The sequence below is a fragment of the Babylonia areolata genome, chromosome 4 (genome assembly GCF_041734735.1).
Source record: "Babylonia areolata isolate BAREFJ2019XMU chromosome 4, ASM4173473v1, whole genome shotgun sequence".
Taxonomy (NCBI): domain Eukaryota; kingdom Metazoa; phylum Mollusca; class Gastropoda; order Neogastropoda; family Buccinidae; genus Babylonia; species Babylonia areolata.
Genome location: NC_134879.1, coordinates 10,212,264 through 10,235,165, shown reverse-complemented (window position 1 = coordinate 10,235,165; position 22,902 = coordinate 10,212,264). Strand labels below are relative to the sequence as shown.

Here is a 22,902-nt window from a genome sequence, read left to right as displayed (position 1 = left end):
GTGTACACATGTACATGCACACTTTTGGCACACATGATCCAACACATACATGTCTGAATATTCAAGTCTGTCTATAACATCAGTCCACACACTCAACTTTACTCAGCATCTCCCAGTGTAACAAGCATCCCACACTCATCTGATCACACTTACCTGGAAGAACATAAACTGCATGAGTTTATTGACCTGGGGTTCCATGATTTCCACCGTGGTCTGGTAAATTTCCAGACGATTCTGCTGCTCATTGCTCTGCACCTGTTGTTCAGAAATGGCAGTCAGTCATCAGATTGATCATATGGTTTTTTTTTTAGGGTTTCTTTCTGTTTGGTTTAAACATTTTTTTAATATCAAGAAACAAGGTGCAATACAGCGTTCAATTAAGAAGACTTGAGCAACAACAAGCATGAGCTTATATCGTGACTCGTTCATATGTAACAAGCAATACACAAACGCAATGGCGAAAATACTCACATTATTTGACAATGAAAAGAAGGTTGAAGTGCAAGACAAAACTAAACTAAACAAGAAAAACAACAACAACAAAAACACACACACAAAAAAAAACAACTACTATTACCGCAACTACCACTGACAACAACAACAACAATGATAATATTAATGATAATACTAATACTAACATAGTAGCAACAATAATAACACACTGGAAAGTGAACATCACCTAAGGAGTAATGTAATGGGGGAGGGAGAGGGAGAGAGAGAGTTTGTGGGTTGTTTTTTTTATGTTTGTTGTTGCATTTTGATAATGATGAATGATACTGGCGGTGATGAAGGTGCCGCTGTTGGGGGTGAATTTTGGTTTGGGACTACCTGACAAGGCTGTACTCTGCTGTCTTTTTTTTATTTTTTTATTTTATTTATTTATTTCTCTTATTATTATTATTATTATTATTTATTTATTTATTTTATTTTATTTTTTAATTATATTATTATTATTTATTTATTTATTTATATATTTATTTATTTTTTTTTTTTTTTTTTGTACGCTTATAGTTGACTTCATCAAGTTTTTGCACCTTATACATATTATTATTAGCAGTAGTAGTTCTTTTTTTTTTTCTCAAGGCCTGACTAAGCGCGTTGGGTTACGCTGCTGGTCAGGCATCTGCTTGGCAGATGTGGTGTAGCGTGTGTGGATTTGTCCGAATGCAGTGACGCCTCCTTGAGCTACTGAAACTGAAACTGAGCTGTACTCTCATAATATATCATGGCATTAACCAGGCTGACAGACACAGACACCAGCAGTGATGGTCAGGAAATTTGAGCAATGCTCCCAAAGATGCATCAGTGAAGTGATGTGGAGTGATGGCCTAGAGGTAACGCGTCCGCCTAGGAAGCGAGAAAATCTGAGAGCGCTGGTTCGAATCATGGCTCGGCCGCCGATATTTTCTCCCCCTCCACTAGACCTTGAGTGGTGGTCTGGACGCTAGTCATTCGGATGAGACGATAAACCGAGGTCCCGTGTGCAGCATGCACTTAGCGCACGTAAAAGAACCCACGGCAACACGAGGGTTGTCCCTGGCAAAATTCTATAGAAAAATCCACTTCGATAGGGAAAACAAATGAAACTGCACGCAGGAAAAAAATACAAAAAAAATGGGTGGCGCTGTATTATAGCGATGCGCTCTCCCTGGGGAGAGCAGCCCGAATTTCACACAGAGAAATCTGCTGTGATAAAAAGAAATACAAATACAAACAAATACAAATACAAAGTGGATTACCCTTGGCTGTGCGGCCAGACGTCCTGTTTGAGCCCACACTACACTCAGCTCTTTGTTTCCCTTGTGTTGTGCTCTGTTGTGTTGTGGTGCGTGTTGTTGTGTCGCATTGCGTTGTGTTGTGTTGTGTTGTGCTGTTGTGTTGTGGTGCGTGTTGTTGTGTCGCATTGCGTTGTGTTGTGTTGTGCTGTGCTCTGTTGTGTTGTGGTGCGTGTTGTTGTGTCGCATTGCGTTGTGTTGTGTTGTGTTGTGCTGTTGTGTTGTGGTGCGTGTTGTTGTGTCGCATTGCGTTGTGTTGTGTTGTGCTGTGCTCTGTTGTGTTGTGGTGCGTGTTGTTGTGTCGCATTGCGTTGTGTTGTGTTGTGCTGTGCTCTGTTGTGTTGTGGTGCGTGTTGTTGTGTCGCATTGCGTTGTGTTGTGTTGTGCTGTGCTCTGTTGTGTTGTGGTGCGTGTTGCTGTGTTGCATTGCGTTGTGTTGTGTTGTGCTGTGCTGTGCTCTGTTGTGTTGTGGTGCGTGTTGTTGTGTCGCATTGCGTTGTGTTGTGCTGTGCTGTGCTCTGTTGTGTTGTGGTGCGTGTTGTTGTGTCGCATTGCGTTGTGTTGTGTTGTGCTGTGCTCTGTTGTGTTGTGGTGCGTGTTGTTGTGTCGCATTGCGTTGTGTTGTGTTGTGCTGTGCTCTGTTGTGTTGTGGTGCGTGTTGTTGTGTCGCATTGCGTTGTGTTGTGTTGTGCTGTGCTCTGTTGTGTTGTGGTGCGTGTTGTTGTGTTGCATTGCGTTGTGTTGCGTTGTGCTCTGCTCTGTTGTGTTGTGGTGCGTGTTGCTGTGTTGCATTGCGTTGTGTTGTGTTGTGCTGTGCTGTGCTCTGTTGTGTTGTGGTGCGTGTTGTTGTGTCGCATTGCGTTGTGTTGTGCTGTGCTCTGTTGTGTTGTGGTGCGTGTTGTTGTGTCGCATTGCGTTGTGTTGTGTTGTGCTGTGCTCTGTTGTGTTGTGGTGTGTGTTGTTGTGTCGCATTGCGTTGTGTTGCGTTGTGCTGTGCTCTGTTGTGTTGTGGTGCGTGTTGTTGTGTCGCATTGCGTTGTGTTGTGTTGTGCTGTGCTGTTGTGTTGTGGTGCGTGTTGTTGTGTCACATTGCGTTGTGTTGTGTTGTGCTGTGCTGTTGTGTTGTGGTGCGTGTTGTTGTGTCGCATTGCGTTGTGTTGTGTTGTGCTGTGCTCTGTTGTGTTGTGGTGCGTGTTGTTGTGTCGCATTGCGTTGTGTTGTGTTGTGTTGTGCTGTTGTGTTGTGGTGCGTGTTGTTGTGTCGCATTGCGTTGTGTTGTGTTGTGCTGTGCTCTGTTGTGTTGTGGTGCGTGTTGTTGTGTTGCATTGCGTTGTGTTGCGTTGTGCTGCTGTTATTCTATAACAGATTTCTTGGTGTAAAATTTGGATTGGTCTGCTGTGGGACAGTGCGTCACTGCAGTACAGTGGCACCCTTTTTTTTTCTGTCTGCAAGTGTATTCATTTATCTTTTCCATATTCAACAAAGTGATAAAATGTTTCTGTATATCTTAAAACCTTTTTTTTTTAACCCTTTCACTGCCAGGAAAATAAGATTTAAGTGAAATCTATTTGCCAGTTTTTTTTCACAAAAAAACGGGTATATATTTTCCACACTAAAAAATCTGTGCACTTTGTTATTGGAGAGAGACCCATAAAAGTGTATATTTTCTGACAGGCAAATGAATGTGGTGTTTTCCAATTTTATATATTTTCAACGACATGCAGTTGTTTTGAAATCAGTGTTTTGTATTTTGTCACACATTTTCAACTTGTTCATTACAAACATCAGTCTGGTATCATATTTTCTGAACAAATGGATAATACATGTACACACAAATTATACTAGAACAACGACAATAAAAAAAGACACATTTACACAATGTTTTGTGACTGCTCAAAGTGATAACATGGCCACGCACCCTCGGTCTCCACCCCCTTCCTCTTCCACCCTTCTAATATGGTCACTTTATCCAGTTCTTATCAGACTGCATTGGCTGAGTGCCAAGAATATCACTCACAATCAAAGTGTGTACTGCTAATAATTTGGTACGTTTCTGTCATCTGCTCTGTACAGCCGGCATCACACAATGATTGTCATATCTTGGCCAATCTCTTCATTGCTCCCTTTATTTTCTATCAAATTGCTTGATAAAAAGTTCATCACTGTCTTATCCTTCGAATTTACACTTCAATTCTTTCTGAACATCAGCTAAAGAAAGCAATCCTGGTTGATTTAGAGCATCATGATCCCAAATCTTGAGCACAGTATCCGACATTTTGCTATACAAACAAGAGAGTCTGGTAAAACACTGCTACAGTAACCAAACCAAATCGTTCAAATAAAGGACTGCCTCATGACGTACTGAGGTTTCTAGCTATGAATAGAATCTAGAAAGATTCCCCAAGCTAAAGCTACCAGTATTTTTGTCAACAAACTCAGTACAAACCAGGGAAATGTCAGAATATTTCGATGATGAGCTATCTCATCATTGTAGCAGCGAAGCGTACACACTTGCGCTGAGTTATCTCAGCATAGAGGCAGCCTAGGGGTTAATCGCTAAATCCATTAGTAGAAAGAGAACATATAAACCCAATACTACATACTAACATACAAACATAAACACACATACTTCAATCTGTGCACTCACATAAGCAGTGTTTGCCTTTTAAACACATCACAAGAGAACATAAAAATTGAAATAATTTTTTGATGATTTAAAGTAAGAAAATTATGGGTTTTTTTATCTTTTTTATCATCCAATCATCCAACTAATTCTCTTGTAATTTTAATGAAACAATTTTCACACTCTGGTTCACAAATCTGTTTTATGATCAGGAAGTGAAATACACTCTTTGTATGTGTATGTGCATGTGTGCGTGTGTGCACATGTGTGTGTGTGTGTGTGTGTGAGAATGTGTGTGTGTGTGCACATGTGTGTGTATGTGAGGGTGTGTGTGTGTGTGTGTGTGTGTGTGTGTGTGTGTGTGCGTGTGTGTGTGCAATTTATAAGTGTGAAGTGTGTGTGTGCGTGTGTGTGTGTGTGTGTGTGTGTCTGTGTGTGTGTCTGTGTGTGTGTGTCTGTGTGTGTAATTCATAAGTCATATACTCTACCATAGGAAATGCTCGTGAGCAACTTCGCCATGTATACAACATCACTGCATATTCTTCCCCTTCCTCAAGAACCAGATTCTGGAAACAAGAAAGACATTGAGATGTTATCATACTTTCTGAAATCTACATTATTACATTTCTGATAAAGTTTCTCTCCAAAAAATAGTAAAATGTGTACTAGTTGTTACTGATACTGATAAGAATGGTATGTGTGCTCATATATTTGTCAGTGTGTGTGTTTGTGCGTGTGTGTTGCGTGTGTGTGTTGTGTGTGTGTTGCGTGTGTGTGTGTGTGTGTTGCGTGTGTGTGTGTGTGTTGTGTGTGTGTGTGTGTGTGTGTTGCGTGTGTGTTGTGTGTGTGTGTGTGTGTGTGTGTGTGTGTGTGTGTGTGTGTGTGTGTTGTGCGTGCGTGTGTGTGTGTGTTGTGTGTGTGTGTGTGTTGTGTGTGTGTGTGTGTGTGTGTATGTGCATGGTTGTGTTTCTATGTAACGCATACATATGTGTATATATGCTTGTTTCCATACTATCTGTATTTTATACATGCTGTAGTTTACTGCAGACTGCATTTTGGTTGGACGAGGAGCACTATAAATAACCATAACATAAACTTTCTGTCACATGCAACATTTTTTTTTACTCAGATCTTGTTTCAGCCACTACTCTGTGTGTGTGTGTGTGTGTGTGTGTGTGTGTGTGTGTGTGTGTGTGTGTGTGCTTTGCTTGTTGTTTTTTTGTTGTTGTTTTGGCTGCCCCATCATCAATAATCCATTTAAGCAGCAGCATCCCCATTGTTGCACTGTTGCTCATCCCAGATCTTCAGAGCCACACCCACGCTCATTCACCACAGTCCCTATGCTGGCAGTCCACAGAGAGCTATCAATGTCAGGACACCTCCAGGTCACACACAAGAGGAGACCCTGCACTGCTGCTGAGTCAGTTTGATTGTATTCAGTGGTGCCTGATCTAATTCAACATAGATAGGACACCACCTACAAAACACCCAACTGACGACAATAAAATTTTGAGCTGTCACTGTGCCAGACTGAGTTAGCATCCTCCCTGAAAAAAGGAGATGGTGCCAGCACATGCCCCAACAAAGAACAATACATCTGCTGACACTGAAGACACAAACAAGATCTCAACTCAAGCATGGAACCCCTCAATCACTGCTCCTGACTCTTCTATGTTCACCGACACTTACCAAGTCTGCCTGTACTGTTGCCTGCTCAATATACTTGGCCTGAGCGCAGACAAAGGCCGCCTTGTCCGTGAAGTTGGTGTCCAGGTTGGCCCCATAATGCAGGGGTTCGTTGACGGCTTCAATGCAGGGCTGTATATCCTGCACCAAAAACTCGTCAAGGGCATCCACATTTTGCAATGCACTTGGCAGATCCACTTTCTCCTGATGCAGGCCTTCCATTGTGCAGATGTGTTGCTTCTGTAGCTGGTGTTGAGTTGTGGAAGATGAGTGAAGTCCAAAGCGTGCTTCAAAGCGTCCAAGGAATGTGGGGATAGTGTCTGCTCTGTTTCCTGGCAGGGTGATCCTTCACCAGAGCATATGTCATGTTTGTGTCACACGCTGCAGGGAGATATTGTGCCTCACCATCACCAGCATGTTCTGTAGAGTAGGGAAACAATTTCATCAAGATTGAACATTAATGATTAAAATAATTTAGACAAAGATGAGCAAACACAGAAATAAACCCCTAAAAATGTCTAACAGTCTACTAAGACTTTTTGAAGATGGGTTTGTTTTTGCTATGTCTATAAAAGAGGGAAACCCATTTCTTTCCCACTTTAACATGGACAACAGAAATGCAAACTTTTATGTCCATGCACACTCCTAAATGAGCTAATGATGCACTCATCATATGCGTAGGGTACATGTTTTCAAACTGTGCACATGTGTCCTAGCTCTGTTTCAAAAATTTTGTGTATTAATTTACATGTGTGTGTGTGTGTGTGTGTGTGTGTGTGTGTGTGTGTGTGTGTGTGTGTGTGTGTCCTTTGTTTTCTTTCTTTCTTTTCTTTTTTCTTTTCCTTTCTCTTTGCCCTGAAGGCTGGGTGTAGAAAGTGTTTATGCTCATTCCACTTCCCTCAGTTTATATATTAAATCTGTATATTTGTTGATTTGGATGGTTGGGTGTATTTGTGGTGGATCGAGAGGGGGTTCTTTAACAAAATGACATTCATTCCCAACATCTGCAGAATTTAATGTGTGATCTGTCTGTCTGTATGTCTAGTGGGGTTTGGGGAGGGGCAAGTATGTGTGTGTATGTGTGTGTGTGTGTGTGTGTGTGTGTGTTCGTTCTTTAGTTCAGTGTCTTTTCACTATCAGTGATATTAAACGATTAACAAAACAAAACAAAAAAAAGGGGGGGAAGGGAAGGGGGGGGGGAGGAGGTAGGGGAGAGGGAAGAGGAAAACAGAAAAGGTAGGAAGCTACCAAAAAATACATAATTAACATGGAATTATATTTAACAGTAACAATTCAATAATGATAATAAATTAATAATAATCAGAAACCATTAACACAATTCTGAATTACATTAAAGGAATGTAGAAATAGGGCTATGAACTAATGCCCATGAAAGTTCAACCATAAGAACCTCGTCAGAAATAAGTTTCCAAAAAACATCTGCAGTTTACATTTAGTAACAGAGTAACAAATTATTGGAACAAATTAACAAACAATATCAAACGTGCACCTAGTATAAATACTTTTAAAAACCTCATAGATAAACACAAGTTATTGACAAAAGCGAAATATGACTTTGATGGATAAAATGACTGAGTTAGTCAACGACCTGACCAACAATGTAAAGGAGTAAATTTGAAGGGGCATAAAAAGCCAAAAATGGCTAAGTTGTACAAAACAACGCCCCAAATCCTGATCCTGAATAGTTATTCTCTTTGAAATACTTGGGCATGAAGGTATGTAACTGCTGACAGTGAAACAAAGAATGATGCAAGCTGAACTGCTTACCACAGATGCATGTAACATTTTTACTATACTTTGTCTTCAGCGCATCAGGTTTTATACTGAAAAAAGTAGAGGTTATTAATCTCGTATAGCAAGCTGATGGATTTGGTGTCTTTTCTTTCATAATATTCTCAGGGAATAATGTCCCTTTATGTTTTAAAAACTTTTCCTTCCATCAGTTATGAAATCGACCCCATGCTGATTTTTCTAACAAAGTGTATGCCTCTTTTACGGAAAGACGGACATGTATTTTTGTCAATTTTTCTGAATCTTGTGCTCCTCTTTTAGCTGCTTTATCAGCAGTTTCATTGCCATGAATGCCCACATGAGAAGGCGACCAACAAAAACTGACCTCAGTCCCCTTAATCCTCAAACAATGTGCCAAATGATTTGCCTCAATAACAAAGTCTGGTCTTGTTTCAAGGCTAAATAATTCTAGAGCATAAAGTACTGATTTAGAATCAACAAAGAATGCTATTTTCGAGAAAACTATTTGATGGCTCAAATATGTATAATAGCAATTAGCTCAGCCGTGAATATGGAAAGATGTTTTCCAATAAAGTAAGATTTTTCAACTTTAAAGGCAGGAATATAGAAAGCTGCACCAGCATTTTTGTCCTCAAGAACAGATCCATCTGTAAATATATGGAGATGATTCTGATATTTGTCTGCTATATGAATTCTGGCAGTACTTGTTGTGATATTGATGTTTTCTTCCTTATTTGTTTCAGAATAACTTTTATCAAAATCTGGTTTCAACATTTCCCTAAAAGGAACAGGAGTATGATGTGGTTTTGCAGCTAACTCTTTCATGTTAACATCAGATTCTTTTAACAAATTTGAAACGTAAGTTGCAACTGTTTCTTGTGATGAAATGGCTTTAGCTCTTTTAGGAAAAACAATGTCAGTTCACCAGCAATGAAATTTTTTGTCACTGAAGTGTATCTCACAGCGAATTTTGCTGTTGCTAACTCACGATGTTCTTATATGGGAAGAATTCCGGCTGTTTTGTATGTTTCCTGGACAGATGCATGTGAGGGCACTCCGAGGGTAATTCTGATAGCCTTACTGTCTAAACTTTGAATCTTTTGTAATCTTCTGTGTCTGTCTGCGTCTGTCACTCTGTGTCTGTGTAAGTCACATAGCGAGAGAGGGGTGTGTGCATCTGAACGTGTGCATGCAAGGGTGTTAAAGTGCCAACCTCAGAGAAAATTGGTGACAAATATTCAGTACGAACCAGCCAGGTGTTCAATTAATCTGACACGAATCACTTCTCCACGTCACAGCATCTTCTCTTCACACTTCATTGCATCGAAATGACAGGAAGAAATCAAACCACTTCCTTGTTTGACAACGGTCTCTAGATCGAAAATAAAGAGCACGAAGGCAAGAAAAAGAGCGTTTATATAATCATAAGTCGATGTTAAATTTGTATTAAAAAAATTAACTGAAACAGAAAACTTCTACCAATCAGCAAAAACTAAGTACAAAACAAACAAACGTACCTTTTAAGATGTTTCTGTCAAGAAAACTAGCAGACTGCTGGGACTACGCCCTTGGAGAGTGGTCTCCCTTGATTTCCACTCCTTGGTAATAAAATTGAAAACGAAATTATTAAATATATGTATATAAATTAAACAAATAAACATAAGTATATCTTAAGTGTAATCAGATTGCAATCCATCGCTAATTGTTGCTTTTCTTTCAAACCAAATCCTCACAAACATTTGTTAATTTCCGTTCCATTCATTTTACAGTCGTATCGTCTCGCAACAAGATTGTTTACAAATATGGCGGCCGTGTAGGTGTTGAGAACAGACAGCCAGTTTATTCGTTGTGTTAAAAAACATGTAAGTTTGATTGTTACTTGTTTTCTCAGAATTGTATAATACTCGTCTGTAACTGCCGGAGTCCCTCAAGGTAGTGTTCTGGGCGCAGCGCTGTTCGTCCTCTTCATAAATGACATGCCGGAAATGGTCAGCTGCTTCTGTGAAATGTACGCAGACGACACGAAAGTGTATGACTCGGTGGAAATGGAAAGTAAGAGAGATAGGATCCAACAGGACCTTGACAACCTTGTCAGCTGGGCCGATCTCTGGCAACTGCGCTTCAATGCATCAAAGTGCAAGGTCCTACATCTAGGACGCAATAACCCCAAAGCTGAGTACAACATGAGACTACACAACAGCGATGAGAGAGTGGTGTTGGAATCATCAAAAGGCGAGAAGGATCTGGGAGTACTGATGGACCAGGAACTCAGGTTCAGACAGCACATTGAGACACAAGTCAATAAGGCCAACAGGATCTTAGGGCTGATCAGAAGGTCATACCAGTACCAAGACATGGACACAATGAGACAGCTCTTTGTTGCACTGATACACCCTCACCTGGAATTTGCTAATGTTGCGTGGTCATCCCGTTACCAGAAAGACAAAGACCTCATCGAGGGTGTTCTCAGGAGAGCAACAAAAATGGTCCCCGGGGCTGGCAAATAGTACATATGAGGAGCGCCTAGCCAGAATGAAAATACCCAGCATGCAGTACCATAGGGACAGAGGAGACATGATTGAGGCCTACAAGTTTACCCATGGACTGTATAAAGTGGAAAGTCCCCTGGTCCTAGAAAACAGTGACAGACAGACCCATGGGCATAACCTGAGGCTCCAGAAGAGGCCATACAACGGACAAATGCACCAGCATTACTTCTCCTTCCGGGCGGTGAACGCCCTACCAGATTCTGTGGTCAGCGCCCCCTCTCTCAACGCTTTCAAAGCTAGGCTGGACAGTCACTGGGCAGACCGCATGTATAAATTGCGGTAAAAGGAAAAAGAAACAAGAAAAAGTGTACTGGACATTTATGATAAAAAGACTTCGAGTACTAAGACCAGACTAAAGGCTGAGAAACCTAAATATAGGTCTGCAACGATATCATATCATATCATATCATAATTGTGTGTGTGTGTGTGTGCTCGTTCTTTTGTTTAGCCGCGTCTTTTCACTACCAGTGATATTCGACGAGTGTGTGTGTGTATGTTTGTGTGTGTGTGTGTGTGTGTGTGTGTGTGTGTGTGGTTGCTCTTTGCATGCAACACACACACGCATGTGTCTGTGAATTTGTGGAGTATTTCAGATTTTATCCTACTACAAATTTTGCATGTGAAGATCAAATCACCTCAGGAAATAAACATAGGTTGATTGCATATCATTTATATGAAAATAACATCACACACATGTATTGTTCACATATTCAAATGAATGTTTGCATTCACAGATCACTAAAAGGTTAAGAATGGCTTGTCAGTTTTTCTATTGTGTCATGTATGTGGGTGTATAAGGGGAAGGAGTGTGGGGTTCTTCTTCTTCTGGATGGGTAGCCAACATTGACTTGTCAATGAATCTGCTACACAATTTTTTTCCAGGGGGTGCGGGGGGAGGGGAGGGGGAGGGGAGGGGAGGGGGAGGGTGTTCCAAGTGGGCTGTTTTAGTTAGTTCTGAGTTTAACAGGTTTAGGGGGCTTGGGGGGGACGGGGAGAGGGGGTGTAGGGGGGGAGATGGCTGTTGTTTGGAGCTGGTCAGAGGTTGGCCACCCTGGCCTGGTAGGTTGCCAGGGATGGTGCAGTGGCGGCTTCAGTGGGCAAGTTGTTCCATTCCGGGATGGTTCTAGGAAAAAATGTCATCTGCCGGTACTGTGTCCTGTTGGATGAGATGTCGTATTGCAGGGGGTGGGACTTTATCATTTTGTGACTGAGGCGGCTGACAGGGGGAAGGTGTTTGGAGTCAACATGTGTGAGGCCATTGTGAGTCTCGCACGCCTCTTTCTGGCTTGCAGCATTGGCCATTCAGGTCAAGGAGCATGTCATCCACACTGGAGGTTTGGCGGAAGTGGTGTGAGACACAGCGAGCTGCTCTGCGTTGCACCTTTTTGATGGTGTTGGTGTCCAGTGGTGTGGGGATCCCACATGCAGGAGGGCCCTGTAGGCTGCAGTCTTGATGGTCTTACTGGGCACCTTGATGTTGCAGCGCACTAAGCCTAGTGTCCGGTTTGCCTTGTTGGTGATGCTGTAAATATGTAGGGCCCACTTCTGGTCCTTAGTGAGTGTGACGCCAAGGTACTTGACCTGGGTCTCCTCCTGGAGTCGGTGGCCGTGAAGTTGGTAACTGTGCTCCCGAGTTGTCCGGCAGCGGGTCATGTGGACTGTGGAGCATTTCTCAGAGAGAGAGAGAGAGAGAGAGAGAGATTGAACTATTTATGATGAACTATGTATAATGGAGTGTGTAATTTAATAATAATAATAATAATAATAATAATGGTACTTGTATAGCGCTAAATCTTGTGCATAAACAAATCAAAGCGCTTTCGCACCAGTCATTCTCACGCAAGCATAACTCTAAAACTGAAAAAAACTAAAAAGACAAGGAAGAGGCAGGGAAGGGAGGCTACTTTGGGAAGAGGTGGGTTTTAAGGCCAGACTTGAAAGAGCTGAGTGTGGAGACTTGACGAAGCGAAAGAGGAAGTTCATTCCAATTGCAAGGTCCAGAGACAGAGAAAGAACGGTGGCCAACAGTCGAGAGTTTGAATCTGGGTATATGTAAGTGGAGTGGATCCGAAGCTGATCGTAGTGAGCGAGATGGAGTGTAGAGGTGAAGGCAGGCACAGAGATAGGAAGGGGCTGATTTGTGAATACATTTGTAGCATAGAGTGCTGATCTTGTACTTTATTCGGTGTGAGACAGGGAGCCAGTGGAGATGTTGCAAAAGAGGAGTGGTGTGCTCAGATCTTTTCTTTCTGAGGACGAGTCGGGCAGCAGAATTTAATGTGTAGGTGTGTACATGTAAGTATTAGCTAGCACTTTTGAAATGGTGATGGCTGTTTTAACTTTAAGATGCATTTACAAAGGATTTCAGATGGTGTTTTAATGGAACATATTCAATATTTATCTATCAGTTTATTTAAGCAATGAAAGGTATTTTCATCAACAGTTCAGTTCAGATTCAGATAAACTGGTTTCTTAACTGCAGCTGCCATGGCACAGTAGGTAGCATTATAGAATGAGAACTGGGAAATTAGGGGTTTCATTTCCATTCACCAGAATTAGACATTTTAAAAATTCTCACCTGAATCAATAACAAGCTTGGAAACTGGGCAACTTCCAAGAAACATCAGAACCATCAGCAGATTGACATTGGACATGATCTGATAAATGACAGAAACTTTTTTTTTTCTTCATTATTTTAACATTCCATGTTTGATGGGATGCAGATTTTGCTTACGTTAGCACCAACAGTGGTCAAAGCTGCTTGGCCTTTTTACAGGCTATTAGATAATTGCAAACAACACAACATGATCTGGAAGAAGAAGATTTTTCATTTTTGATTGGTACTTGGCTCCTCTCCATGTAGAGTTCAATCTGCTTTGTGATTCACTTGGGAAGACTGTATGGGGCCTCACCAGTAAGTCTTAGGTACTTCATGGACATGTCTATATTGTTTAATGTGCTGACCAATATTGTAGGTATATACCTTTCAACTGAATGCATTTTGAAAGGAAATGTGGAATTCATCCTTCTCAAGTAGTCTCAAAAGTCAGATATCTCTGTAACGTCTGCCTCTTTCATTTTGGCAATAGCCGAGTGGTTAAAGCGTTGGACTTCAATCTGAGGGTCCTTGGTTCAAATCTCGGTAACAGTGTCTGGTGGGTAAACTAAGGGTGGGGATTTTTCTGATCTTCCAGGTCAACATACGTGCAGACCTGCTTGTGCCTGAACCCCCTTAGAGTGTATACGCATGCAAAAGATCAAATACGCATGTTAAAGAAACTGTAAATGACATAGGAAACGAATGATGAGCACCCAATGGCAGCCATCAGTTGGCTATACCCATGTAGGCAGCCTGTTGTGCAAATGATCCCGTGGAGCTTGGTTTCCAACCGAGGATAGGATTTATAAGTATCCATATCATTCATCATAATTCCTCATTGACTCATATATCTAGAAAAAGAATTGTCTTCATTAAAAATCACAGCTACTAACTATGACAATGATTGTATGACATGAACTGGTAGAATATGGTAAAACCTTTAATAATGGTTAAATTTGGGTTTTTGCAATTTGCTTTTTTTTTTTTTTTTTTTTTTTTTTTTTTTTTTTCAGAGCAAGATGTCCAGTTTTTCCAGTCGATCATCGACTCCAACCTCAGGGTTGTCAAAGCTTCCACCCATCATCACCAATGAGGCAGACAGAGAATTCCTGTATGAACTGAATGGTTTCATAGATCGGGAACTGAACAAAATCAACCCCCAAAGTGAGGAGCAACGATACTTGGTCTACAAATCAGTTTTCAATAAAGTAATGCTCTCTGCTTTTTTTCTTTTTATTGTTGCTTTAAAGTTGATGTTTGTGTGTGTGTGTGTGTGTGTGTGTGTGTGTGTGAATGCAACATGCTTGAGTGTGTTGATGTACAAATCTGTAGATTTTATATTTTACATCATCCTATGTACATGATTCTGTATATTATATTCTGTATATTAAATATGTGTGTGTGTGTGTGTGTGTGTGTTCCATAACAGTATGTAATGCCAAAAAAAAGTGTAGTACCGATTTATGAAAATATGATTATAAAAAAATATCCAGGACATTCATGACAGAGTAACAGATATTCCACGTTTGCAATACCTTGAAATGCTTTAACATGATCATATGTTAGGTATAGATGGTTAGCCAGGTTTTAAAGTAATGGCTCCAGCATACACTTTTGTTTTTATTGTATGTAATATATATCAGAAAGTTATTTTTTTTACTATATTTCTGTCAGTCATTGCTTCCTGTTTGTCATAAAGTCATTCTTCGTCTCACCCTTTAATTCTAAATAGACAATTTTATTTTGCAGGTGATCGAACATGTAACATCTTACAAAACTCTTCTGACTGCCATCAAAAAGGAATATGAAGACACGATAGAAACCATTCGCACAGGGCAACGAGAGGCTGTTTTCTTGCAAGGGAAGCTGAAAGCCATGGCATCAGAGCCGTCCACACTCAGAAATTACAAAAAGCGTGCCGATGAACTGGAAGAAAGGTAATGATTCACTTTCTCTGAATACATAGATAACACTTTTCATTTCAAATGAGCATGAAAAATTATACCAATACTCACTGGCATTCTTTGCAGTCTGGAAGTCCCTCCTGAACATAGAGCTGCAGTGCACAGGGCCCAAGGTGAACTTCATGAGAAAGAGCCCCAAGAGGAAGTCATGACCACAGCATCCACAGAGAAAGAGCTGGAGGAAGTGTTGCAGAGTCTCAACCTGAAGAAGTCACCTGGACTAGACGGAATCACAAATGAAATGATTCTGCATCTTGGGATGAAGAGCAAGGTAGTCCTCTGTGAGGCTGCCACAACAGTCTTGCAGAACTCCTCAAGAACAACAGAGCAGGTGGTGGTGTTCTCAGATGCTCTATCCGTGCTCCAAGCCCTCAAGAACTCCTGCTGCTAAGAACAGAACCATCTAACTTCAGCCCTTGTTGTCCTGAGTGCCAGAGTGGAGAAAGTGGTGATACAATGGGTACCAGCACACTATGGCATCAGAGGCAATGAAAAAGCAGACATTCTGGCAAAAGACGGTGCACAGAAAGAGCAGGCCAACAAACTGGTGTCATACGATGAAATCAAGACAATCATGAAGGCACAGCAAGGAATAAAGTGGCGCCTCCAGCACCCCAAATATAACCCAGAAGACAGATACCATTTGCTGGAACGACAGGAACAGGTCAAGATCTTCCGCCTGAGGACTAGACACAACCGTCTGCTCCACCACATGCACACAAAATTTGGCATTGGACAGAGTGGAGAGTGCCCTTGTGGTGAGGGACCAATGACAACTGACCACATCCTTCAAGACTGTAGGACGCATGCAGCATCCAGGAGGAAATACTGGCCAACACCGACAGCAGTGGAAGCCAAGCTGTACAGCACCCTGGAGGAGCTGCGATGGACGGCAGCCTTCATCGAGAACACCAGGCTGCTCATCTAACGGTAGGCGAACAAGGAAGAAGAAGAAGAAGAACTGGCATTCTTTGAATGAAAACACACATAATCACAATGGTTTTCTGACACATTGACATAGGGTTTTACTGACAAAAATACACTGAATCAAAAAAATCGTCAACATTCTGTTTCTTCTTCTCTCTTTGCCTTCTCTTTTTTGCAACCCATCCTTTGAATGTTCTTTGTCTGTGTGTTGTTATCAATGCTTGATGTGTCATTCTTATTGTATTATCCCTTTCACAGTGCAAAAACAGTGGAGATAAGCTGGCTGAAGAACAGCATTCACTTGCCATATGGTGTTGTGTACTATTCATGATTGTGGTATCAAGTTGACACAATTAAATATGATACATTCCAGTACTTTTGACAGATGCTTTCTCATTACATTATTATATAAAAACAATTACACCAGAAAAAAATGATGTATCATCATCACTGCTTTTTAACCCTTTCGCTGCCGGGAAAATAAGATTTAAGTGAAATCTATTTGCCAGGGTTTTTTCATTAAAAAAACTGGTATAAATTTTTTTAAAATTCTATGCTCTTTGTTATTGGAGAAAGACTCATAAAAGTATACATTTTCTGAAAGGTAAATGAATAAAGAATACAAAACACATGCTGTTTTCCCATTTTATATATTTTTAGTGACATGCTGTTGTTTTGAAATCAGTGTTTTGGTTTTTGTCACATTTTCAACTTGCTCATTACAAACATTAGTCAGGTAATTTGCACTAAAATATCATATTTTCTTGATAAATGGATAATATCTGCTCACACAAATTATACTAGAACAACCACAATATATTTTTTTTTTTAAAGAGAGATACACAATGCATTGTGACCTGTCCAAGTGATAATATGGATGTGGCGCCACGCCCTCTAGGTCTCCACCCCACTCCTTTTCACCCCTCTCACACAGGGTCACTTCATCCAGTTCTCATCAGACCATGTTGGCTGAGTGCCAAGAATATCGCTCACACTGTGTCCTGCTAATAATTCGGTCACGTTCTCTCGTCTGCTAAATCTGTACTGCAGGTATCGCTCACTGATAGTCGTATCTTGGCCACTCTCTTGATTGCTCCCTTTATTTTCTATCAAATCATCCAGTAAAAGTTCATCACTGTCTTCTCCTTCGAATTTGCGCTTCAATTCTTTCTGAGCATCAGCTAAAGAAAGCAGTCTTGGTTGATTTAGTTCGCCACGATCGCATGTCTTGAGCTGGCGTAAGTCCAACGAGTGAGGAGAGGAGCCAGGCAAACACTGGGACAGTAGCCCAACCAAAACGTTCAAATAAAGGACCGCATCATGACATAGATGGTGTTTCTAGCTATGAATAGAACCTAGAGAGATTCCCCAGGCTAAAGCTACCACTATTTTTGTCAACAAACTGAATGCAAACCAGGGAATGACAAGTTATCTCATCATATAGGCAGCCTAGGGGTTAAATTTTTACTGACATGACAACCACTGCATTTTAATCAGATCTCATTATTGAACATTTGTGAATATATCTGACAGTATGGCAAGTCTGGTCTTTTACTTTTTGAACAGTAATGAGCTGTGTGTTTATGAATCTCTGTTCAGGATTTCCATCATAAGAAAGGAGAATGACAGGCTGCACGAAGAGTTACAGGAACTGAAAGCTGAACGTGAAGAAAGAGAAAAGAAACCAGAGATGATAGAACCACCCAAACGTGAAGTCAAGAAAGACCGCCGGCAGATTCCAGGTTTGCACCCAAACATTTTTATCATTATGTAACATTTCAGAACAAAATATGACAACTGCTTCTTTTAAAAAGTTTTTGAACTTTTTTTGTGTGTAGATTAAGAGAGTGATGAGTGATCCATTGTTTATATGTGCTTTTTTCAACTCTTTTGTGTGTAATAATAATAATAATAATATGGTATTTATATAGCGCTGAATCTTGTGCAGAGACAAATCAAAGTGCTTTCACACCAGTCGTTCACACACATGCATAACTCTAAAACTGGAGAAACTGAATACAAGGAAGAGGCAGGGAAGGGAGGCTATTTTGGGAAGAGGTGGGTTTTAAGGCCAGACTTGAAAGAGCTGAGTGTGGAGACTTGATGAAGAGAAAGAGGCAGTTCATTCCAATTGCAAGGTCCAGAGACAGAGAAAGAACAGCGGCCAACAGTCGAGTGTTTGAATCTCGGTATGTGTAAACAGAGTGGATCCGAAGCCGATCGTAGTGAGCAAGATGGAGTGTAGAGGTGAAGGCAGCCACAGAGATAGGAAGGGGCAGATTTGTAAATACATCTATAACATAGAGTGCTGATCTTGTACTTTATTCGGTGTGAGACAGGGAGCCAGTGGAGATGTTGCAAAAGAGGAGTGATGTGTTCAGATCTTTTCTTTCTGAGGATGATTAGGGCAGCAGAGTTTTGTATGCACTGAAGGGACTGAATGGACAAAGCAGGCAAACCAAACAATAGAGAGTTACAGTAGTCAAGGCGAGAGAGAATGAGAGAAACGACAAGTCTAGATGTTGCGTCAGTGGACAGATACTTCCAGATGGAACTGATGCGCCGCAGTTGACAGTAGCAGGATTGACATGTCTGACTGATCAATTTTTGCATGGACGGTGTATTGTCAAGGACAACACCGAGGTTCCTGACTGACGTGGAAAGAGGGATGGATGTACTGCCAAGTTTGATTGTGTCAACTGTGATGGAAGACAGTTTTTGTTTAGTTACTATGATCATTGCTTCAGTTTTGTCCGCGGTCAATTGTAACTTATTTCGAATCATCCAGTTTTGAATGTCCAGGAAGCAGTTGGATGTTTCTTGCAAGAGCGACAACAATTTTTCAGGGGTATCACTCTTCTGGAGTTGAGTGTCATCAGTATAAGAATGATGACTGACATTATGGCGTTTGATAATTTCAGCGAGAGGAGCAGTGTACAGTGTGAAGAGCACCAGGCGATGAGTAACAGATTTTTTAGTTCTGGTAGGTTTTGAAATATTAAGCAAGAATATAACAGCAGAATGGTCAGAAGAAAGTTTGTCAGTTACAGTCACTGACGCAATCATGGCATCAGTCACGTGTGATGAGCCAGTCCAGCGTATGGCCAGATATGTTTGTTGGTTCTGTAACGAACTGAGAGAGAGAATGAGTGGGCAGAGACAGACATCGGTGTTTGACATCAGTGGAAGTTTGTTTGTCGAAATGAAAATTGAAATCTCCGACGATGATAAGTTTGCCAGAACGAAGGTTGTAGTAATCAAGTAGTGTTCAGAACTCATCGTGAAACAGAGAAGACGTTAGGTTGTTTTTACGACTAGGAGGAGGACGATAGAGACAACAGAAGATGATTGAGTGACTGGGAACACTGAGAGTGACTTTTAGCATTTCAAAGGTATCATGTGGAAAGGCGTGGTTATGGGAGAAGGAGAGGGAAGACTCCAAGATGTCTCTGTAGACAGTGGTGATGCCACCTCCACGAGACAGTCGAGGAAGTGACATAGTTTTGTATCCAGGGGGGGTCAGTTGTTTATGTTTGGGTTCGTGACCTTGTGACTTAAACCAGGTTTCAATACAATACCAAAGTTGTTTTCAAAAATATAATCAGAAATATAGTCAGTCTTTTGATCAGGGCAGACAGATTGAGCATTGAACAGACAGGCATGAAAGAGATCAGAGGTAAGTAGAGAGGAACCAAATGGTGAAGCAGGTGAGTCAGACAGACAGTGGAAGAAGAAGATGGTGACTGAACAGTGGAGGACAGTTCACCTTCACCTTCACCTATCCCATAGTCTTGTGGACCGTTGGTGCACCACAGGTGAACTGGCAACCAGCATCCTCCAATCCTCTCGGTTTTCTGACCTCCTGATTGTATCAAGGACAATAGGAAGACAGACAAAGGTCTGGAAGTTGAGACAGGTGTGGCAGGAGTAGGAAGCGGAGCAGAGGCTATCACAGGGGATACATTACAGTTTGGAATATTGTCATCAGAGGGGACAGTGTCACGGGAAGTAAAAATGTCAGCATGAACACGTGTGTTGAGGTTGGAAGCAGCACAAACAGCGCCGCATGAAGTGGATGTGTCAACACAAAAGGTAACACATCAGGGGTACTGTCAGTAGTGCTGACGTCACACACTGCGGGAACAACGTTAGAGGATATGCCAGACAGGTCAGCAGATGTAACGTTGTCAGTGACAGTGACAGCAACAGCAGGGCTGACATCGGAGACAGGAGGACAGTCAGTGCAGGGGACATAGCCCCACAAATGGCAAAGTCTGCCCGCTCTGGTTCCTCTCTTCATTTTCGGTCTGCTGATGCCCAGGCTGATGATGCGCCGTGTCGTGTCGTCGTGTAGTCTGTAGTGTTTATGCCATGGCATGCTGAGCAAAGCTCTGATGTCATTGATGTTCACCATGGTGACAGTGGCAGTGTGAGAGCAGAGGTCGGATGGTATGAGAGGGATGTGAAAAACGTGCCAAAAGGCGGAGAGTATCGTTGGCAGGATGAAGATGGTCGCTGACACGACAATGAGGGTCAAGTGAACAGCATTCATATGTGCCAGTTTGTAAATGAATACACAAATATGACAAATATTAAATATCAAATTAGTCTTAGAGCAAATAAAATTAAAAAAAGTTCCGACTTTGTGTTTCCTGCAGAAGATTTCTTTCCATATCCATATACTTTGCAAGCATAAAGATAGACATTTCACATATCCTTCTGTTTAAACATTTCACCTGTTTCTTTCCATGTTTGAAAATCCTCATGTGGGAGTGACATGTTAGACTCCTGTCTGTTTCAGCTGATAAATTCTCAAAATAAATATTGATTACTCCAAAATTAGCTCAAGTGTCACATGAAAGACTACCATCAAACTCACTCCATGATCATTCATTCAAAAGTTCTGATGCGTGAATGCATACACCAGTCAACAATGGTGTCTTACTGTTGCTCACTGTTGTTATCACTCACCTTATCTTTCCACCAGTGATGGCTGACCAGACAAGTTGCTTGACCTCTTATAGGTTGTACCATATTGACCACAGTTTGAAATGTTTGTTGCTACGTTTTTTTGACAGCAGCTACAACAGATGAGAAGCTAGGCAGCACGATTGAAAAACAGAGAGGAAAAATCACCCTTGCTTCACCTACTACTTCTACAACACAGACACACACACACACACACACACACACACACACACACACACACACCGCACACATACACACACACATACACACACACAACGCACACACACACACACACACACACACACACACCGCACACACACACACACACACACACACACACACACACACACAACGCACACACACACACACACACACACACACACACACACACACACGCACACACACACACACACACACACACACACACACACACACACCGCACGCACACACACACACACACACACACACACACACACACACGCACACACACACACACACACACACCGCACACACACACACACACACACACACACACACACACACACACACAACGAACACACACACACACACACACACACACACACAACGCACACACACACACAACGCGCACACACACACACATACACACACACACACACACACACACACACACACACACCGCACATACACACACACACACACACACACCGCACACACACACACACACACACACACAACGCGCGCGCACACACACACACACACACACATACACACACACACAAACGCACACACACACACACACACACACACACACACACACACACACACACACACACACACAACGCACACACACACACACACACACACACACACACACACACACACACAGCGCAACAGTTCACCTGCTGTTTTCTGTTTGACTGTCTCAGGCCTGACTCTGGAGGAGGCCACAGACCTGCCCACGCTGCACAAGAAGAATGAACGACTGGAAAGAACACTGAAGGAGCTGAACATTAGTCTCAAGACACGCTTCCTGCCCAAGACTCAGAAACTTCAGCTGAAAGACACACTAGAGAACAAGGTGGGTGTGGTTTTGACTCCAGGAACATTAGTCGTCATCCTCCCACCCCTGTTCCTCTCTCCCTCCCTCCCTCCCTCTCCTTGTCTGCATTCTGTCATGAACGCACATATCCATAAGCTTATAAGTAAGCATCTTCATCCACATATACAAATGTGTGCCAGCCGGTTGTATTTGGGGCATTTCTTTTCTCTTTTTGCATTTGATGGTTGTAACTCCCACATTCATTCTTATCTGTGACTGATATGTGTATAACCATTTTTACCCTGCCATGCTGCATTTTAGGTGGTTGCATACTGGGTGTGTAAGTTTTTTTCATAACCCACCAAACACAGACATGGATTATGGGAACTGTAATATGCGTATTTGATATTTTGCATTGATCTGGAAGATAGGAAAAATCTCCACTCCTTAACTCTCTCCATACGAACGGCGAAAGAGACGACGTTAACAGCGTTTCACCCCAATTACCATCATCAAATATTGCAAGCGGAAGGCTCTTATACGGAAGAGGTGAATGTTGACAAAGAATACCACAATTCTGACGATGGAAGCTAAAGGTTGGGTCATTCAGACACCCACTGGACATCTGAGGGGTCTGTGTAGAGGAGAAGAGAGGACTGGCCGTACTGTGTAAGTTAATCTACTAAGTGCTGTTACTATGAGTGAACCCAGGCCCCTCACACTGAAAGTCCAACACAAATAACCATTCAGCTGTTGCACACATCTGGGTCATTCTTATTGTCCGATTTCTGTTTCTGCCTGTGTACCAGGTGAATTATCGAGACCAGCTGCTGTGGCAGAGCCAGGTGTTCAAGGCCCGAGGTCAGAGGCTGAAGATAGCGCTGGAGGCTGCTCAAGCCTACAACCGTGTGAAACCTCCGCATCAGACAGTGGGAGATGCTGTCATGCTGGCTTTTCAGCATGCTTTGGGTGCTGGTGAGAAAGGTGAAACAACTCACATTTTCAGAAGAAGAAAAA

The 22,902-nt window shown here is 41.9% G+C and overlaps 3 protein-coding genes across 4 annotated transcripts in view; 2 read left to right on the top strand and 1 right to left on the bottom strand.

The window, feature by feature from the left end:
- The window catches only part of LOC143280847 (cytoplasmic FMR1-interacting protein 2-like), an 82,593-nt gene extending 73,149 nt beyond the window's left edge, over window positions 1-9,444 (bottom strand). Inside the window, exons 1-4 of the mRNA XM_076585565.1 lie at window positions 9,375-9,444; window positions 6,088-6,504; window positions 4,887-4,964; window positions 154-255 (exon numbers count right to left, since the gene is read on the bottom strand). Of these exons, the coding sequence (XP_076441680.1) occupies window positions 154-255; window positions 4,887-4,964; window positions 6,088-6,306 (399 nt within the window). The 5' untranslated portion in view covers window positions 6,307-6,504; window positions 9,375-9,444. The remainder of the gene's footprint in view (window positions 1-153; window positions 256-4,886; window positions 4,965-6,087; window positions 6,505-9,374) is intronic.
- A 184-nt stretch (window positions 9,445-9,628) lies between these two features.
- LOC143280844 (clathrin heavy chain linker domain-containing protein 1-like) overlaps window positions 9,629-22,902 on the top strand; it is a 24,637-nt gene continuing 11,363 nt past the window's right edge. For both annotated transcript variants that reach the window (XM_076585563.1, XM_076585562.1), the window contains exons 1-6: window positions 9,629-9,719; window positions 14,019-14,213; window positions 14,755-14,942; window positions 17,496-17,638; window positions 21,773-21,924; window positions 22,695-22,869. In XM_076585563.1, the coding sequence (XP_076441678.1) occupies window positions 14,025-14,213; window positions 14,755-14,942; window positions 17,496-17,638; window positions 21,773-21,924; window positions 22,695-22,869 (847 nt within the window). In that variant the 5' untranslated portion in view covers window positions 9,629-9,719; window positions 14,019-14,024. The remainder of the gene's footprint in view (window positions 9,720-14,018; window positions 14,214-14,754; window positions 14,943-17,495; window positions 17,639-21,772; window positions 21,925-22,694; window positions 22,870-22,902) is intronic.
- On the top strand, window positions 9,843-10,364 carry LOC143281387 (uncharacterized). Its single transcript, XM_076586594.1, has one exon. The coding sequence runs from the start codon at window positions 9,843-9,845 to the stop codon at window positions 10,362-10,364; it is 522 nt and encodes a 173-aa protein (XP_076442709.1).

Coding starts and splice junctions, on each gene's coding strand:
- LOC143281387 (XM_076586594.1), top strand. CDS start 9,843: ATGGTCAGCTGCTTCTGTGAAATGTACGCAGACGACACGAAAGTGTAT.